Source organism: Oratosquilla oratoria, chromosome 13 (assembly GCF_046742065.1).
Source record: "Oratosquilla oratoria isolate Oo_2021 chromosome 13, ASM4674206v1, whole genome shotgun sequence".
NCBI classification, from domain to species: Eukaryota; Metazoa; Arthropoda; class Malacostraca; order Stomatopoda; family Squillidae; genus Oratosquilla; species Oratosquilla oratoria.
The window spans coordinates 59,442,050-59,460,029 of NC_134789.1; the positions used below are offsets into that span (position 1 = coordinate 59,442,050).

General features: G+C 42.5%; 1 protein-coding gene across 5 annotated transcripts in view; it reads left to right on the forward strand.

Annotated features, from left to right (window-relative positions):
- LOC143032439 (putative methylthioribulose-1-phosphate dehydratase) overlaps nucleotides 1-7,986 on the forward strand; it is a 53,762-nt gene extending 45,776 nt beyond the window's left edge. For all 5 annotated transcript variants that reach the window (XM_076197220.1, XM_076197219.1, XM_076197224.1 and 2 more), the window contains 2 exons: nucleotides 2,234-2,325; nucleotides 3,542-7,986. In XM_076197220.1, the coding sequence (XP_076053335.1) occupies nucleotides 2,234-2,325; nucleotides 3,542-3,647 (198 nt within the window). In that variant the 3' untranslated portion in view covers nucleotides 3,648-7,986. The remainder of the gene's footprint in view (nucleotides 1-2,233; nucleotides 2,326-3,541) is intronic.
- Nucleotides 7,987-17,980: the final 9,994 nt, after the last annotated feature.

A 17,980-nucleotide genomic window follows, 5' to 3' on the forward strand; every position in this document is an offset into this window, starting at 1 on the left:
TTTTGGCCCTGTTTTGTGTTGTTTGTGAAATAATTCAACAGTTTTTTTAACCATGGCACCTGTACATCCTGTAGAAAAGAGGGAAAGAGTCAATTTATCAGTATCACAGAAGCTTGAGTTGATTAAACAGTTGGAAAGTGGAGTGTCGGTGAAGCAGGTGTGTGATGAATATCCACTTCACTCCAGGCCAAAATCTTGCAGGCAGGGTTAGCTGCCAGACGTACGATGTTGCGTCATAATATTCGCATCATAAAAAATAGTCACCGCTTATATCGATCGTTCTCTCTTTCACCCGTGAATTTTGATAACCATAGAAAATGTGATGAAGACAGTTTAGATAGTATGTCATTATGCAGGGGCAACTACAATAAATATAATCAAGACGCCGATATGGCAGCCTCGTGTATCCACTTGCTCCTCATGCCGCCTACGTAGGCGGCACCGTATGGAAGAGGATATGGAGTAAAGAAACAAACTGTGTCTGATATTCGTAAACAAAAGGAACAACTTACCCAATATTCGCTGAAGTATTCGGTTGATGAAAATTGTGGACTTGGTCTTGGGGTGAAAATTTTGGGCCGGATTCCAGGTATTTACACTAACAGATTGGATAGTGTGCTTAAGTAAAAGTACCGTACTGTATTCATTCCTCATTTTTTCATAACATAATCGTTGAAATACAGTAGTATGGGAAACTTTGGACAATCGGGTCTATCGGACCGGTGTTCCCCCCTTTTAGTCCGTTAAATCGAGGCATAGATGTTGTAACACAAGAATAAAATAAAACTTAAACAACTGTAATAAAGTGTACTGGGGACAAACTGGACATGATCTACCTACTAGGATCAAAGAACATAAAAATTCATTAAAATACGACCAAGAAAACTCCGCTGTATTCCTCCATTCTAGTCTTTTAGATCACAGAATAGATTGGAAGAATGCAGCTACAGTATACATATCACATTATAGTTTCAAAAGAAAAATTATTGAGTCCTCATTAATAAAACAGTTTCCAAATTATAATACTTCTAAAGGTCAATGGTCACCTGATGCCATTACTAGTATGGCAATTAATAAATTCATCTCCACAGGACGAAACATCCGACCTCACTCAGGGCAAGTGACGTGAGGCTTACCGAGTTCCCCACTGTAACTTCCTCCTCTGTCTATGTGCCCTATAATTGTAACTGCTGAAGAGGACCACAGTTAGTGGTCAAAATATAGGGTTGACTCGGTATCTCAGCTTATCTTTCTCCGAGAGTGGGTTTAAGTTTTATATATATATATACACACACACACACACAATATATAGATGCACCAAAAGTCCTAGTGTTTTTTTTAATAGTTTTGGATGTGTGGGTGTGGCGTGGATTGAGAGGGGCGGGTGGGTGCCTTGGTGGATTGAAGAGTGTAATGAGGAATAGACATTTAGGAGTGGATGCTGGGGGGAGGCTGTGTGAGGGAGTGGTTGTGCCAGCGGCACTGTGTGGGGCGGAAGCATGGAGCGTGGGAGAGGAGGAGAGAGGGAGTTTGAATGTGTTTGAGATGAGGTATCTAAGAAGTATGATTGGGGTTACTAGGCTGGATAGAGTGAGAAATGAGGAGGTGAGGAGGAGAACTGGGGTGGAAAGGGAGTTGGGAGATAGGGTTGATGAAAGAGTATTAGGATGGTTTGGATACATGGAAAGAATGAGCGAAGAAAGACTAGGATGAGATGGCTATAATAGATGGGGTGAAAGGGGCTTTGGGGAAGAGGGGAATGTCTGTTGAGGAAGGAGGGGAGAGGACAGAAGACGGGTGAATGGAGAATGGTTGTATATGGATGATGATGTGATGCATGAGGTGGATGGGTGGGGATGTAGTATGTGTGAGCAAAATTTGACGCAGCCTGAAGGGATTTCTTCCTGTCTTCTCCTTTTCTACATGGGGAGGGATAGAGAGGGGGGGTCGCCAGTTTAATGAGGCGGCCTTGCTGTGGATGTGCTGTGTCTTGCAACACTGCCTCTAACGCAGGGCAGTGGACAGGGTGCAGGGGGGATGACCCGTCATCCAGGAAGTGCTAAGATAAGAGGGAGGGTGGAGGGGAGTGGAGTGTATTTAGGGATGGAATGGGTGGGAATGATTTTATGCCTTTTTCTTTTTGGCTACCTCCCTTGTAAGGGGGAAAAAGCCTTGGTATATGTATGTATTATTATTATTATTATTATTATTATTTTTTTTTTTTTTTTTTCAGGCCATAGAACTTTACCCTGACACAAATGCTGTTCTGGTGCGACGGCATGGTATCTATGTTTGGGGTGACACGTGGCAACAGGCTAAGACTATGTGAGTAAAATTTAAGTATTATGTTTGATATAACTCTTTTTCTGACACATGTACAAGTTAGTTTCTTGAGCTGAGATGAAAGCTTAAAAAAAATTCAAACCTGGCACAAAGCAGAAATTTATCAGCTTAGTAGGGTAATTGACACTTCAACAAATTAACTAATCTTGGTACCATTTTGCAAGCAAAGTTAGGATAAATTGAAACAAGGATAAGATCAGGGAATTGTTGGATGTTTGGGAAGGCTAGTTATCTGGTTAACAAAAGGATGCAGTGAAATTAAAAAGAAATCATCAAGGAGAGTTAATGAATAACTGAAGTTGGAAGGAGTAATGAAAGTTGTTAGATTGAGTTCATTAGACTAGATGTGTTATAATTGTTGGCTGGCATGATGACATTGTTACTTCATAGAAGGTATGTCAAGAACATGAGATACAAAAGACCTGGGAAATTACCTCTGTGATCATGAGAAAGGACTCGGATGCAACTAATCAGATTTACGACATGTTGAGGTTTTGTCATTATGAGAGGAATGAGGGAAGCTAGGAATAGAAAGCAAGTGGCAAGGTAGCTTTCTAGTGTAACACCCAGTTAAGTAGGACCAGGGAGAACAGAGTGCCTAAATGGGTAGAGGAGGTGATGGTTAAAAGGAGATGACCCACCCCCACCTCCAAAGGTTGGACTTAGTCCTGACTATGGAACAGTTGATGTTTGTCATTTCAGTATGTGAAAGCAGTGGAAAAATAGTGATAGGGTGTTCATAACATCATTGATGGTTTAGTGGATTGATCATTCCTGCATCTCACCCATTGCCCTGGGTCAGAAACAGGACAGCAAAACACAGCAAGGCCACTTCATGTAATCATTTTTGTATTTAACAATTTATTCATTTGTATTTAATACAATATAATTTCATTTGTATTAAATAATAATGCTAGTCAAGTGACATAGATGTGATGCCAGGATTCCGTAGCCAGTTACTCTAAATATCATTTATCCTCTTTGTCTTTCATCCATGAGGTGCCAAGGTAAGAGGGAGGGAAGAGGGTAGAGGGGAGTGGAGTATGTAGGAGGTGGAATGGGTAGGAGTGGTTTTCTATGCCTTTGATTTTTGGCTATCTCCCGTGTAAGGGTGAAAAAAGCCTTTGGTATGTGTATGTATGTCTTTGTCTCTGCAATTTAATGGTTGACCATTTCCCTCTCATCTTTCCACCCCCAGGGCAGAGTCCTATGACTATCTAATGGATTTGGCTGTCCAAATGTATAAAGCAGGAATGGACCCTTCAGCACCAGATGGGAAAACAACACCTGTCAATGGCAAGTGAGCCTTGATGGAAAGACCAGCTAGAGTACAAATGTGCTTCAGGTAGACGAGCACAAATTGAGATCATTAATGCAAAGCTATTGGAAGTATTTCTTGTGGAGGATATGTTAACCATGTAGCAAATGGTCATGTTCCCCAATTCCTAATTTTATAGGGGTAAACCAATTGATTGAGCTTTAGGATATATTCTTTATGCTAGTGTGATTTCCAGTTTGTACTATTGTAATGTCAGGTAATTTGATAAAGTGTACTTTGTGGGTATTTGAACGAGACAGAATTATTTCCTGTTTAGATTTTTTATGTAGTGAAGTTCTTTGATGTTCAGATTCTGTCTGAAATAAGAATTATTTCTAGGTAAGAATTGTTATGTGAATTTCTTTGGTATTGATGTTCAGATTCTGTCTGAAAGAAGTATGTAAGAACTACAACAATTTACGTTGATTAAACTATATTCAGAGAAGGACTCTGGGATAGATGATTACTTACTGGGTCATTTTGACGTGCATACCGATGATGAGGCTTGCAAACGCGCATGGACACACACTCACTCACACTTGCTTGAATTTGAGGCTAGGTATGATAAATTGGAGAGTGGAAGACAGGACCCCATGAGCATTGTACCATTCCTGTGTACTATAATTAGGTAAATACAATTTGGAAAGCACACACACACACATACATTCATTCTTTCCATGCCCCCAACCCATCAACCATCCCTGTATGTTTTTATCTGCCCTTATCAGCTACCTTTCCACCTCGACTCTCCACACCTCTTCATTTCTTACTCTATCCTTGTAATGCCCACCATACTTCTCAAATGTGTTTAGATTTCTCCTCGCTGCCTCCCTTAAATTCCAAGTCCACCCCCATACACTGTAAGACGTACAATCATACATACATACAGTACATATACCAAGGGCTTTTTCCCTCTTACAACAGAGGTAGTCTAAGTTAAAGGCATAAATTCACTCCCACCCATTTCATCCCCTCATACTCCACTCCCATTCACCATCCTTCTCTCCCTCTTTTCTTGGTTCCTCCTGGATGACAGCTTATCCTTGCATCTCACCCACTGCCCAGGGTCAGAAGCAATGCAGCAAGATGCAGCACATCCACAGCAAGGCTGCTTCATTTATTTGGTGCCCTCCTCCCCTTCTGTCCCCTTGTGTAGAAAAAGAGAAGCCGGAAAAATCCCTTCAGGGTGCATCAAAATATCATTCACACACCATAATTTGAAGCTAAGTATGATAAATTGCAGAGTAGGTGGGGCATCACAAATGTTGCCCCAAACCCATACACTACAACTATACAACTAGATAAATACACACATAAACAAACAGAGGTACTGCTAAATTATAGACCTGTGTTCTTGACCTGTACAATAGCCAAAATGTGTCGGTAAATTGTGAAAGATGGACGAGATACTTGGAGGTGAGAGGAATCTTTGTTGACAATCAATTTTGACTTAGAAAAGAAATTCTTGCAATACTACCCTACTTAAGTTATTAGAGTGGTTGATATAGTGCATGAAAGTGAGTTGGATGGATTATGTAAAATTAAATTACAAAAAGGCTTGAAGTTAGATGCCACACTAAAGATTAATATGGAAGTTAGAAAATGAAGAAGGCCTGAAAGAGTACACTGGAATGGGTATAAAACTACTTAGATAATTATAATAGGTATAGTAGTGACAAAATTTCAGACTAGAGAGAAGTGACTGGTAGGCTACCCCAGAGCTTGATTCTGTCACCTGTAATATTCCTTCTTTATATCATTGATATGATGAATGGAAGAGGTAGCTATGCAGACTTTACTGGCAATTCCAAAATCATGAAAGGTGAAAAACAAAGGATTGTAAACTGCTACAAGAAGACATAGATCATGTTGAAAAAGGCAGGAGTGGAAAATGAACTTCACTACTAAGGAGTATGGGGAGGAGTTTGAATGTGTTTGGGATGGGGTGCCTGAAAGGTGTGGGGGTTGCTGGGCTGGATGGGGTGAAGAGGAGAGTGGGGTTGATGAAGGAGTGTTGGGATGGTTTGAACACGTGGAGGGGGTTTGGTGGAGGGTGTGAACATGGGTGCAAATGGGGGTGAGATGGATGGATGGGGGTAGGTGGGGGCTGGTTGTGTGTGGATGATGCTGTGATGTGTGGAAGGGAGTGGGTGTTATATTTTGACACAGCCCAAGGGGATTTCTTCCCATCTTCTCTTTTTCTGCACGAGAGGACAGAGATGGGATGTTGCTGATTGAATGAAGCAGCCTTGCTGTGTCTTACTACATTGCTTCTGACCCAGGGCAGTGGGTGAGGTGCTGGGATGACCTGTCATCCAGAAGCAGCCAAGAAAAGAGGGAGGGAGTGTAGTATGTGGAGATTAAATGGGTGGTGGTGGATTTATGCCTTTGACTTTGATTACTAAGGGGGAAAAAGACATTGGTATATGTATGAATGAATTAATAGCAAAGTTAAAGTCCAAAAAGTATTTTTTAGATTTTAATGAAGGGTGATCAGCCACTAGTCATGTAAATAAAGGAGACAAACTTGCTGAAGAATATAGAAGTGGTATTTCATTACATGGGGGAACATAATGGGAAAACAAAATAAAATTTTGATGCATCCCAGATTGGAATGCACAGCATGTGGATACCACACCTCAATAAAGATACAAGAAAAATAGAAGATACAAAAGGCAGCAACTGAGACCTATACAGAAAGGCTGAGAATTCTAATACTTATTGCATTGGAAAAGTGAAGAGATGTAATAATAATATTTGGATAAAAAAAAAGGTGCAGAATAATTGGACAGGACCTGCCGGTATCAGGTGAAAGATCAACAAAACTAAAATGTTGAAAAAGCAAGATTGCTGGTGGAGACACAGATGGGACCTTGTGAGCACAGCTCCAACCCAGTATACTACAGCAAGGTAAAAATACGCACACACATACAAAGAGACCTGAAAAAGAACATCTTCCCCACAGAGTGGTGGGTGTATGGAACAAACTGGACAAAATGATAGTGTGTGCAAAAACCATACACGAATTTAAGAACAATTTAGATACTGCAAGATAGAGATGGGACACCATGAGCGTAGTTTTTTATTAAGCTCTAACAAGTGAAATGTACCAATAAAGGCTCTGTCCTCATATGGGGTTTCTTTTGGTAGACTTGTTGGCAATAATACTGTCTAACGACAGCCAAAACAACTGTGCAAGTCACATGTAGCAGTGATGATAACACTTGTAGCCTAGTTTTATTGACTGGAAACTTACAGCCCTACAGTAGTCGATAACAGTCCTCGGGTCTTCCTATATATGTCCCTGGGGAGCAATATTGGACTGTTGCTTGTGTTGTATTACTTTGTGTCACAGGATGGTAAGAGGGGAACAATTGCTTGTGAAGGAAAGATAGAAGTTAGCAAAGACTCTGGGCACAGTCCAGAGACTAATAATCAGATACTCAGGGCTGCACTTCCAGAAGATTGTTGATGGATTTTGAAAATGAGCAGCAGGAAGATTTATTTTGATGCCCATCTCGCAGGACCATTACATACTGTTTAAGTGCTTTTCGAAAAGTAGAGAATTGAATTTCTTCTTCCTTCTCTCCAGACTCCTATTTTGTTGTTCAGTAACGAATTCCAATGGTAAGGTGTGTTATAAAGCATGATATTCAGTGGCATTGTCTTGTTCATTTGATGAGATCACTTGTCATTGTATGGAAATTAAATTATAGTGTGTTTGTGCTTATGAATGAACTTGTAATTTAGGTACAAGAGTTCAATTTCCATTGCTAAACAATGAATTATGTATTTCACCAAGGTATTTTTACAAACCCAAGAGCAGGTACTCCTAGGTTAGAAGTAAATCCATAACCATATTCTTAGCAGTTCCTTCTGATCACAACTTGCACATGTAAAGTAATAGTTAATATTTCACATAATGCTTTTGATTATTGTGTTGGAAGAACATTTCATAAGTTCATTTCTTAAGCAGCTAAAATATTTTTGTTTTTGTGGGGTACCTCACAAGTGTTCTTCCTATATGTGTTAGTGGCAGTTGTCACCAGTGCAATAAAGTTCAAGTAGACTGTTAAGGGATCACCGTCTGATTGGGGTTTTCTTGATAGTTTAGAGGAACTAGAAGCAGGTGAATGAAACTTGACTGTAGATTAAGTAATCCTTTTATAGCCAGGACCAGTACAAAAATGGATTGTAAAGGAAATTTGTGGATAACATAGGTACATTGCATTGTGGAATTGAGCAGTGTTGGTAGAATGTGTGGAGGTTGAGTATCAGTGTCGTAATAAATTAAGATCCATAGTGGTTCTCATCTCTCATTCTTATTTTGGACTTTATTTATCCTTGGTTGAGAAAAGTAGTATCAAACCAACATGGATGGGTACAAAACTTCAGGGAAAGGAAAGAACATTCCAAAGATTTGAATAACATCCAACAAGTATGACAGGCATGCAGAGGTTCCCAGCGAGGAATAAGTGGTTTTCCTGAAGCTGAATCCGATCATGTGGTAGTATGGTGGCCTCAAGTTGGCTCATTTCACACGTACTGACTTTTCACCATCCACGACATAATGTGTTCTCAAATAACCATGGGTGTCTATGGATACTTTCACATATGTCACAATCATGTGTGAAAGTGTCCATAGACACCCATGGCTGTTTGAGAGCACAAAGGTGTGTTGTGGATCATGCACAGTGTGAAGTTATACATGCAAGACAAGCCATAGACTCCCATTTGATTGTTGATGATGGGAGTAAGGATTGGTTGGTTGGCTATTATGAACTGTGGCTTACCAGCACTTCTATCCTCTTAAGACAATCTTCCAGATGACAGAGGAATGGCAGTCACACGAAGAATGTGGACACTGGATGCACAGTCTGTCTTGTCTCCTACCACTCCCCAAAGTCAAAAATTGTCACCTGTGGAAAACCAAAAAAATTCAAGGAACTCCAATCCCATCCAAACTGATGACTGTGATAGTGAGCCCACCCAAGATTATAGAAATCATCATAGCATCTTGGTCAGATGTGGACTCAGTCTTTCATTCATTTTGCCAGCATCAGCATAAAGTGCATTGCAAATGGGGTCAAAATAAAGCCTGGGAATCATATCTGCAATGTAGTAAAAAACAGCTTTTGGCCTTGGGAGCCATTTCCACTCAAGTATTTGGCAGGCTCAGAAGCTGCCAGAAACAAACACCAGAAAGGCGAAAAATTAAATACTGGTCCCACACATGCCAAACTGGGTACAAGGTAAGTGATGAAGTCAAAGAGACGGAACTGTAATTACACTGTAGTAATATATTGTCTGGCCATGGCAGCCATTTCCATTCAAGCGGCTGCTGGCCTCCGAAACTGTCAGAAGTTACCACAGCTAAAAGGTGAAAAACTCAAATACTGGTCCAGTCCACATTGTATTCGGCAATGGGGAAGTTGGCCCAAGAAAATGACTGGGAACCATATCTACAACATAAAAAATTGCTTTTGGCCCCACTCTGGGCTGGTAAACCCAGATAATCAAAACTCAGGCACATCCATGGCCCTCTTCAATGCAGTGTAATGACATTAATGCACTTAAAAATAGGACATTCTTCCTTGTAACTATTGACAGCTCCCCCACCCCCCATATTTGTTCTTGTGGTGATCTTCCTATATGACACATCTTACTCAAATGCCCTTCTTACTACTATTTGGAAATCAATTATGTTTCACATCTTTCAAATAGTATACCATGAATACATTGCCTGCTCTACATTTTTAATTTATTTACAATTATTTTTCTTTTTTCTTTTAGGAATGTCCCCTGTGGGGCTACAAGAAGGATGCCTAGTCCCAATCCCCGTCCCTTTCTTCTTGTCTCTTACGATCCAAGTGGAATTACTTGGTGGCAGTATTCTTTTCCCCATACTGGGAGACCTTAATGCTAGGGTAGGAAATGATCCAATTGATGGAGTGGTTGGGAAATGTGGAATTCCAGGAAAAAAGCATAGTGGAGAGTTGATGGTGGAAATGTGTCTAGAGAGTTGATGATAGTAAATACAGTGTTTTGGAAGAAAGTCAAGCATAAGTACACATGGGAAAGTGTGGTGGAGGGAAGGGTGGTACATAGAGCATTAATGGACTATGTAGTAGTAAATAGGATTATGATAGGAAGAGTTAAGGATGTACATGTGCTAAGGGGAGAGGGTGGGAGAATATCAGATAATTTTTTGGTGGAAGGTAAGTTGAGAGTGGAGGAGGAAAGGGACAAAAGGTAGGGAGGTGCTTAGAGTGAACTCTTTAAAGGAAAAGGAGGAGGAGTACAAGAAGCTGAAGGAGGAGTGAAGGATAGAGTAGAGCTAGGTGTGGAGGAGGAATGGGGATGGTTCAAGGAGGGAGTCACAAAGTGTGCAAAGATGGTGTGTGGAACAAGAAGGACAGGAGGAAATAGAAGGAAGGGTAGTGAATGGTGGGATGAGGAAACAAAGAAGGTTGTAGAAGAGAAGATGCGAGCTTTCACAGATTGGTTACAAAATAGGACGAGGGAGTCATATGAGAGGTACAAAGAAAAGAAAAGAGAAGTAAAGCAAAAGGTAAAGGAGGCAAAGAGGAGAGCAGATGTGAAATGGGGTAAGAGTATGACAGAAAATTTTGAAAGTAATAAAAAGATGTTTTGGAAAGAAATTAAGAGAGGAAGAGGAGGCAAATCAAGTAGAGAAGAAAAGGTAAAAGGTGCAGATGGAGAGATGATAGTGGAAGAGAAGGCAGTAAGGGGAAGATGGGCAGAATATTTTAGGGAGTTGCTAAATGTGAAGGAGGATAGGGAGGGAAAGATAGCTGCAGTGGGAAATGCTAAGAAAATGACCATGATGAGTGAGGAAAATGGAGGAGAAATAAGGAAGGATGAAGTGAAGGCAGTTGTTAAGATGATGAAAGCAGGTAAGGCACCTGGTCTGGATGGATGCCATGCAGAATGTCTAAAAGAAGGAGGTACAGTGATGGTGGACTGGCTGGTGAGGTTATTTAATGTTTGCTGGAGAGAGGGTAGAGTGCCGGAGGACTGGAGGAGTGCCTGTATAGTTCCACTTTACAAGAGAAAAGGGACAAGTGTGAATGTAGTAGTTTCAGAGGGATTAGCTTGTTAAGTGTAGTTGGGAAGGCTTATGGGAGAATCTTGATTGAGAGGATTAGGAGAGGAACAGAGGGAGTAATTGGTGAGGAACAGTGTGGATTTAGGACGGGTAGAGGTTGTGTAGATCAGATTTGTGTGGTAAGACAGGTATGTAAGAAAGCTATAGGAAAGGGGAAGGATGTTTTTTGCACCTTTATGGACCTGGAAAAGGCTTACGACAGGGTAGACAGGAGGGCAATGTGGGAGGTTTTGCGGATATACGGGATAGGAGGAAAGCTTCTAGGAGCTGTCAAGAGTTTTTATGATAGTAGAGCTTGTGTCAGGATTGGAAATGGAGAGAGTGAGTGGTTCGAGGTAAAGGTGGGACTTCGTCAAGGATGCGTTATATCGCCCTGGCTGTTCAACTTATACATGGATGGGGTGGTGCGAGAGGTAAATGCAAGGGTAGTGGGTCAGGGATTGGAGATGGTTAAAGAAAATGGAGAAAAGTGGGAGGTGAGCCAGCTGTTGTTTGCGGACGACACTGCACTTGTAGCAGGATCGGAGGAGGAATTGAGGAAGTTGAAGACAGAGTTTGGGAGAGTGTGTGATAGAAGAAAGCTGAAGATAAATGTGGGTGAAAGGTGATGAGATGTACAAAGGGTGAAAGTGGCAGTAGACTGGAAGTGAGCATTAATGGAGAGCGACTGGAGGAAGTGGATAGTTTTAGATACTTGGGTGCAAATGTGGCAGGAGAAGGTGGAGGTAGAATGTAGATTGAGAGAAGCGAGTAAATGCCTTGGTGGGTAAAAGTAAGGTGATGAGATGTACAAGGGGTGAAAGTGGCAGTAATATGGAAGTGAGCAACTGGAGGAAGTGGACAGTTTTAGATACTTGGGTGCAAATGTGGCAGGAAAAGGTGGAGTGGAGGTGGAGGTAGAAGGTAGATTGAGAGAAGCGAGTAAATGCCTTGGATTAAAAAGTGTAATGAGGAATAGACATTTGGGAATGGATGCTAAGAGGAGACTGTATGAAGGAGTGATTGTGCCAACAGCACTGTATGGAGCAGAAAAATGGAACATAAGAGAGGAAGATAGGAGTTTGAATGTGTTCGAGATGAAATGTCTGAGAAGTATAAGGGTTAATAGGCTAGATAGAGAAATGAGGAGGTGAGGAGGAGAATGGATGGAAAGGGAGTTTGGAGATTGGGTTGACTAAAGAGTATTAGGATGGTTAGGACACATGGAAAGAATGAGTGAAGAAAGATTAGTAAAAGGTATAGAAGGCAGAGGTGGAAGGAGTGAATATGAGGGGACGTCCTAGGATGAGATGGATGGATGGGGGGCTTTGGGGTAGAGGGGAATGTCTGTTGAGGAAGGACGGGAGAGGACAGAAGACAGGGGTGAATGGAGAATGGTTGTATATGGAAGATGTTGTGATGCATGAGGTGGAATGGACGGGGGGGATGGGGGGTGAGGTAGTGTGTGTGAGCAGCCCGAAGGGATTTCTCCCCGTCTTCTCCTTTATATGGGGGGACGGAGAGGGGGGGGGTCGCTGATTTAATGAAGCGGCCTTGCTGTGGATGTGCTGTGTCTTGCGACACTGCTTCTGACCCAGGGCAGTGGACAAGGTGCAGGGATGACCCATCATCTAGGAGGTGCTAAGATGGGAGGGAGGGTGGAGGGGTGTGGAGTGTTTTCAGGGATGGAATGGGTGGGAATGATTTTATGCCTTTTCCTTTTTGGCTACCTCCCTAGTAAGGGGGAAAAAGCCTTGGTATATGTATGTATGTATTTATGGATTAAAAAGTATAATGAGGAATAGACATTTGGGAATGGATGCAAAGACGAGACTATATGAAGGAGTGATTGTGCCAACAGCACTGTATGGGGCAGAAACATGGAACATAAGAGAGGAAGAGAGAAGGAGTTTGAGATGAGGTGTCTGAGAAGTATGATGGGGGTTACTTGGCTGGATAGAGTGAGAAATGAGGAGGTGAGGAGGAGAACAGGGGTGGAAAGGGAGTTGTTGTTGTTGTCGTTCCCTAGACTGTCCGAGCAGTCCCGTCTCCCCAAGGAATGCCACAGCCGAAACTGGGTTTCCCACAAACCCTTTATAGAGTGTATGTTGTGTTGTTTGCATGCATGATTGTGTATAATGCAGTCTTCCATTATGTGTTGTATGGTATGGGGTGAAGTGTTACATCCTGGGCAGCTGTTCACAATGTGGTCATCCAGCCTCTTCTGGTAGCTTAGAAGTGCTGGGTGGTGGCTGCACCGCAGTCTGGCCAGGTGGACTCTGTCCTTTCGTGGGAGAGAGGATTCAGAAGGGTGGATATCAGGGGGTCTGGCATGCAGCAGTGTGTTGTCTTTCAGTGTGTTAATGGAGCGGTGAGTGATATGATTATATGTTTCCGGAGGCTGGTATTTGGTGGTTGTGGAGGAAGAGAAGAGAGTATCTGTGTGATACAGGTCTTTGGGTGTTGTTTTAATGTTTCTTGGTGTGTGTGGGTGTTCTGCTATGTAGTGTAGCGGGTGTGATGTGTTTGTGGTGGCTGCGGCAAGTGCTTGTGTGCCTCTCATGTTGAGGTGGTCCTTGACTTTGAGGACTTTTGTTTCATGGTATAAATGGTCTATAGGTGTTGTATTTGTGCAGCCTGTAATTGTTTTTAGGGCTTTGTTTTGTATGATTTGAAGGGTGTTGTGGTGTGTCTCACTGAGATTAGGAGCCCATGCAGGACTCGCATAATTCATCACTAAGCGTATGCATTGTTTGTATATTGTTGTATTAGTTTCTTTGTTTTGTCCAAATGTTGTTCCAGCGATTGACTTAAGTGCGTTAAGTGTAGGTGTGCATTTGTTTTTTATGTTTGTGATGTGTTCTTTGAAAGACATGGATGTATCGTATGTTACACCAAGAATTTTCGGTGTGTTTGTGTGTGGTATTAGAGTGTTGTTGATGTAGAGATGAGGTATGTATTTGTGTTCTTTTGTCCAGTTGGTGAGAAGTGTTGCTGTAGATTTGGTTGGAGCTATTTTGAGTCTGTAATGAACCATGTGTTGAGTGTATCAAGTTATGGCTGGATTATTTCTGCAGCTTTGTCTGTGTTACAATGTGTGCATGTAATTGTTATGTCGTCTGCGTAGGAAGAGATTTTTATTTCTGAGGTGTCTGGTGTGGGTAAGTCATGCATGTATAGATTAAAGAGCATGGGGGATAGAACAGAGCCCTGTGGTACTCCATTCTTAATGTTTCTGATGTGCGATGATTGGCCATTATATGACACATAAGCATTCCTACCTGCCAGATAATTAGCCAGCCATCTTTTGGTATTATTGTGCATGTCTGTGTTATATATTTTATTTGTTAGGTTGTGGCGGGGGATAGCATCAAAAGCTTTACTAATGTCTAATGTTATAAGAAGTGTTCTGTGGTGGGGCCTATCTGAATTGATGCCATCTAAAATTCTTTGTGTGAGGTTTATCAGAAGAGTGTTTGTGGAGTGTAGTGGCCTAAAACCGTGTTGTGAGTCAACAAGGGGAATATGTGGTGTGACAAGTTTAAGTATTAGGCGTTCAATGACTTTAGAGGGGGTGCAGAGAAGTGTGATTGGATGGTGCGATGTTAGGATTGTTGGGTCTTTGTCCGGTTTTGGAATGGTGATTATTTTACCATGCTTCCAGATGTCGGCTATAGTGTGTGAATAGCTGTAGTTTGCAATGTTTGTGAGTGTGTGTATACCTTGTGGTCCAATGTGTTTTAGGTGGATGTTACTTATGTTATCAGGGCCACAGGCAGATGAGTGTTTGAGATTATATATTATGTGTTTTGTCTGACTGTCTATGAAGGGTGTATAGTCTGAGTCTGTGGGAAAGTCTTTCTTACGTCGAATAGTGTGTCGGTTGTCAGGGTGAGAAGTGAGATGGCTTGTCTGTGCAAAATGATTTATGAGTGTGTTTGCTTGTTGTCTGTTGTTGTGATTATTGCTGCGTGAGAGTGTGTTGTGTTACTGTTGGATAGTGTAATGCTGTTGAGTGTTTTGTACAATTTGCTGGTGTTTCTTTTATGATCAAGTGAATTGATCAAGTTTTGCCAATTTTGTGTTTTTTGTTCGTGTATTTTATTGGCAATCACAGTGTTTAGTGTTTGTATTTGGTCTGCTATGTTTTGAGGGATAGGTGTGGGGGTATTGTGTTTAAGTGTGTCTCGTTGTCTGATGAGGCCTTGGATTTCTGGTGTGAAGTTGGGGTTGTGTGATTTTCTGTTGCCTCTAGAGATGAATCTCTTGTCTGCATTTTGTATGATTGTATTAAAAGTGTGCACAGGATTGTTTATGTTTGTGATTGGTGTACTGTTAAGTGTTTCAAAATGTTGTTCTGTCTCTTCAGTAAAAGCTTCCCAGTTAGCTCTCTTGTAATTGGTGTATGTGTGTCTGTGGCCAACTGGGGTGCATCTTGTTTTGGTGGTGATGATGATTGGAAGGTGGTCAGAACCAAGGGTTCCGACCACTCTCCATGATGTTGTTGGGGTTAGGTAGGGGAGCAGAAGGTGATATCAGGAGAGGAGGGAGTGTATAGGGCTTGGTGTGGGATATGTGTATGATTATGTGTGTTGTTCATGATAGTCAATGAGTCAAACTGAGTCTGTATATCAAGCCCTCTGTCTGTGTCAGGGTTGTCGACATACCAGGCAGACGACTTGGCGTTGAAGTCACCACCCATGATCAGGTTGGGGATTGAGGCCTGAAGGTGTTTGGAACTGTGGGGGATGATTGGGGGGGAATGTACATGTTAACTATTGTCAGTGTTGATTTGTTGCCTGTGCGGATTCGAATGGATTGGATTTCGGTAGTGTTATCTGTGGTAGGGAGGAGAATTTTGGTTGTGGCACTTGTGTCCACAAAACAGATGGAGTGATGGATCAGGGTGATGGGTCCACCGCCATTGCCGTCGGTCCGGTCTTGTCTGATGGTGGTGTAATTATGAAATGATGGTGTTTTGTGTGAGTGTCTTAGTTTTGTTTCTTGTATAATTGCAATGTGTCATTTAAGGAAGTGTTCGAGTTCATGTTTTTTCGTTTTAACCACTTCCATACGGTGCCGCCTACGTAGGCGGCATGAGGAGCAAGTAGGTACTCGCTGATGCCGAAGTCGCCATCTTGATTATATTTATTGTAGTTGTACCTACGTAATTTTCATTCTCTCTAAACTGGCTTCATCAGTTTTCTATGGTTATCAAAATACACGGGTGAAAGAGAACGGACAATTTAGCACTGACTTTATTTTTTATAATGCAATTATTATTGAGGAAGTTGGTGGCAGAGTTTGGGAGAGTATGTGATAGAAGAAAGCTAAAGATAAATGTGGGTAAAAGTAAGGTGATGAGATGTACAAGGGGTGAAAGTGGCAGTAGACTGGAAGTGAGCATTAAGGGAGAGCGACTGGAGGAAGTGGATAGTTTTAGATACTTGGGTGCAAATGTGGCAGGGAAAGGTGGAGTGAAAGTGGAGGTAGAATGTAGATTGAGAGAAGCGAGTAAATGCCTTGGTGGATTAAAGAGTGTAATGAGGAATAGACATTTGGGAATGGATGCTAAGAGGTGTATGAAGGAGTGATTGTGCCAACAGCACTGTATGGGGCAGAAACATGGAACATAAGAGAAGAAGAGAGAAGGAGTTTGAATGTGTTTGAGATGAGGTGTCTGAGAAATATGATGGGGGTTACTAGGCTAGATAGAGTGAGAAATGAGGAGATGAGGAGGAGAACAGGGGTGGAAAAGGAGCTGGGAGATAGGGTTGATGAAAGAATATTAGGATGGTTTGGACACATGGAAAGAATGAGTGAAGAAAGACTAGTAAAAGAGGTGTGGAAGGCAGATGTGGAGGGAGTGAACATGAGGGGACGTCCTAGGATGAGGTGGATGGATGGGGTGAAGGGGGCTTTGGGGAAGAGGGGAATGTCTGTTGAGGAAGGACGGGAGAGGACAGAAGACATGGGTGAATGGAGAATGGTTGTATATGGATGATGTTGTGATAGCATGAGGTGGAATGGGCGGGTGGATGGGGGGTGAGGTAGTATGTGTGAGCAAAATTTGACGCAGCCCGAAGGGATTTCTCCCCGCCCTCTCATTTTATGCAATGGGGGGACGGAGAGGGGGGGTCGCCGATTTAATGAAGCGGCCTTGCTGTGGATGTGCTGTGTCTTGCGACACTGCTTCTGACCCAGGGCAGTGGACAAGGTGCAGGGATGACCCGTCATTCAGGAGGTGCTAAGATAAGAGGGAGGGTGGAGGGGTGTGGAGTGTATTCAGGGATGGAATGGGTGGGAATGATTTTATGCCTTTTTCTTTTTGGCTACCCCCCCTTGTAAGGGGGAAAAAGCCTTGGTATATGTATGTATGTATTATTTCGAGACATCGCACGTCGGGCAGCTAATGCTGCCAGACGTGCGATGTGCCCCGGAGGGAAGAGGTTAATACCGTCAATGTTGTGTTGTAATATGTTGATGTTGTGTGTTCTGTATGTGTTGTATGTTGCCATTTGGGGTTGAGGTTGGGGTGTTAATGGGGAAGGTATAGGATCTGGGTTAGAGGGGGGGAAAGGAGAGATTGGGGACAAAGGAAGGGGAGTACTGATTGGGGATAAGGGCAAAGGGAAATTGGGAGTGGGTAAGGGTGCTGGCTGTGGTTGGGGAGTTGGGAGTGGGGAAAGGGGGTTGGGAGATAGGGTTGATGAAAGAGTATTAGGATGGTTTGGACACATGGAAAGAATGATTGAAGAAAGACTAGTAAAAGAGGTATGGAAGGCAGGTGTGGAGGGAGTGAATATGAAGGGACGTCCTAGGATGAGGTGGATGGATGGGGTGAAGGGTGCTTTGGGGAAGTGGAATGTGGGGTGAGGTAGTATGTGTGAACAAAATTAGATGCAGCCCGAAGGGATTTCTTCCCGTCTTCTCCTTTTATGCATGGGGGGACAGAGGGGGGGTCACCGATTTAATGAAGCGGTCTTGCTGTGGATGTGCTGTGTCTTGCGACACTGCTTCTGACCAGGGCAGTGGACAAGGTGCAGGGATGACCCATCATCCAGAAGGTGCTAAGATGAGAGGGAGGGTGGAAGGGTGTGGAGTGTATTCAGGGATGGAATGGGTGGGAATGATTTTATGCCTTTTCCTTTTTGGCTACCTCCCTTGTAAGTGGGAAAAAGTCTTGGTATATGTATGTACAATTATTTGAT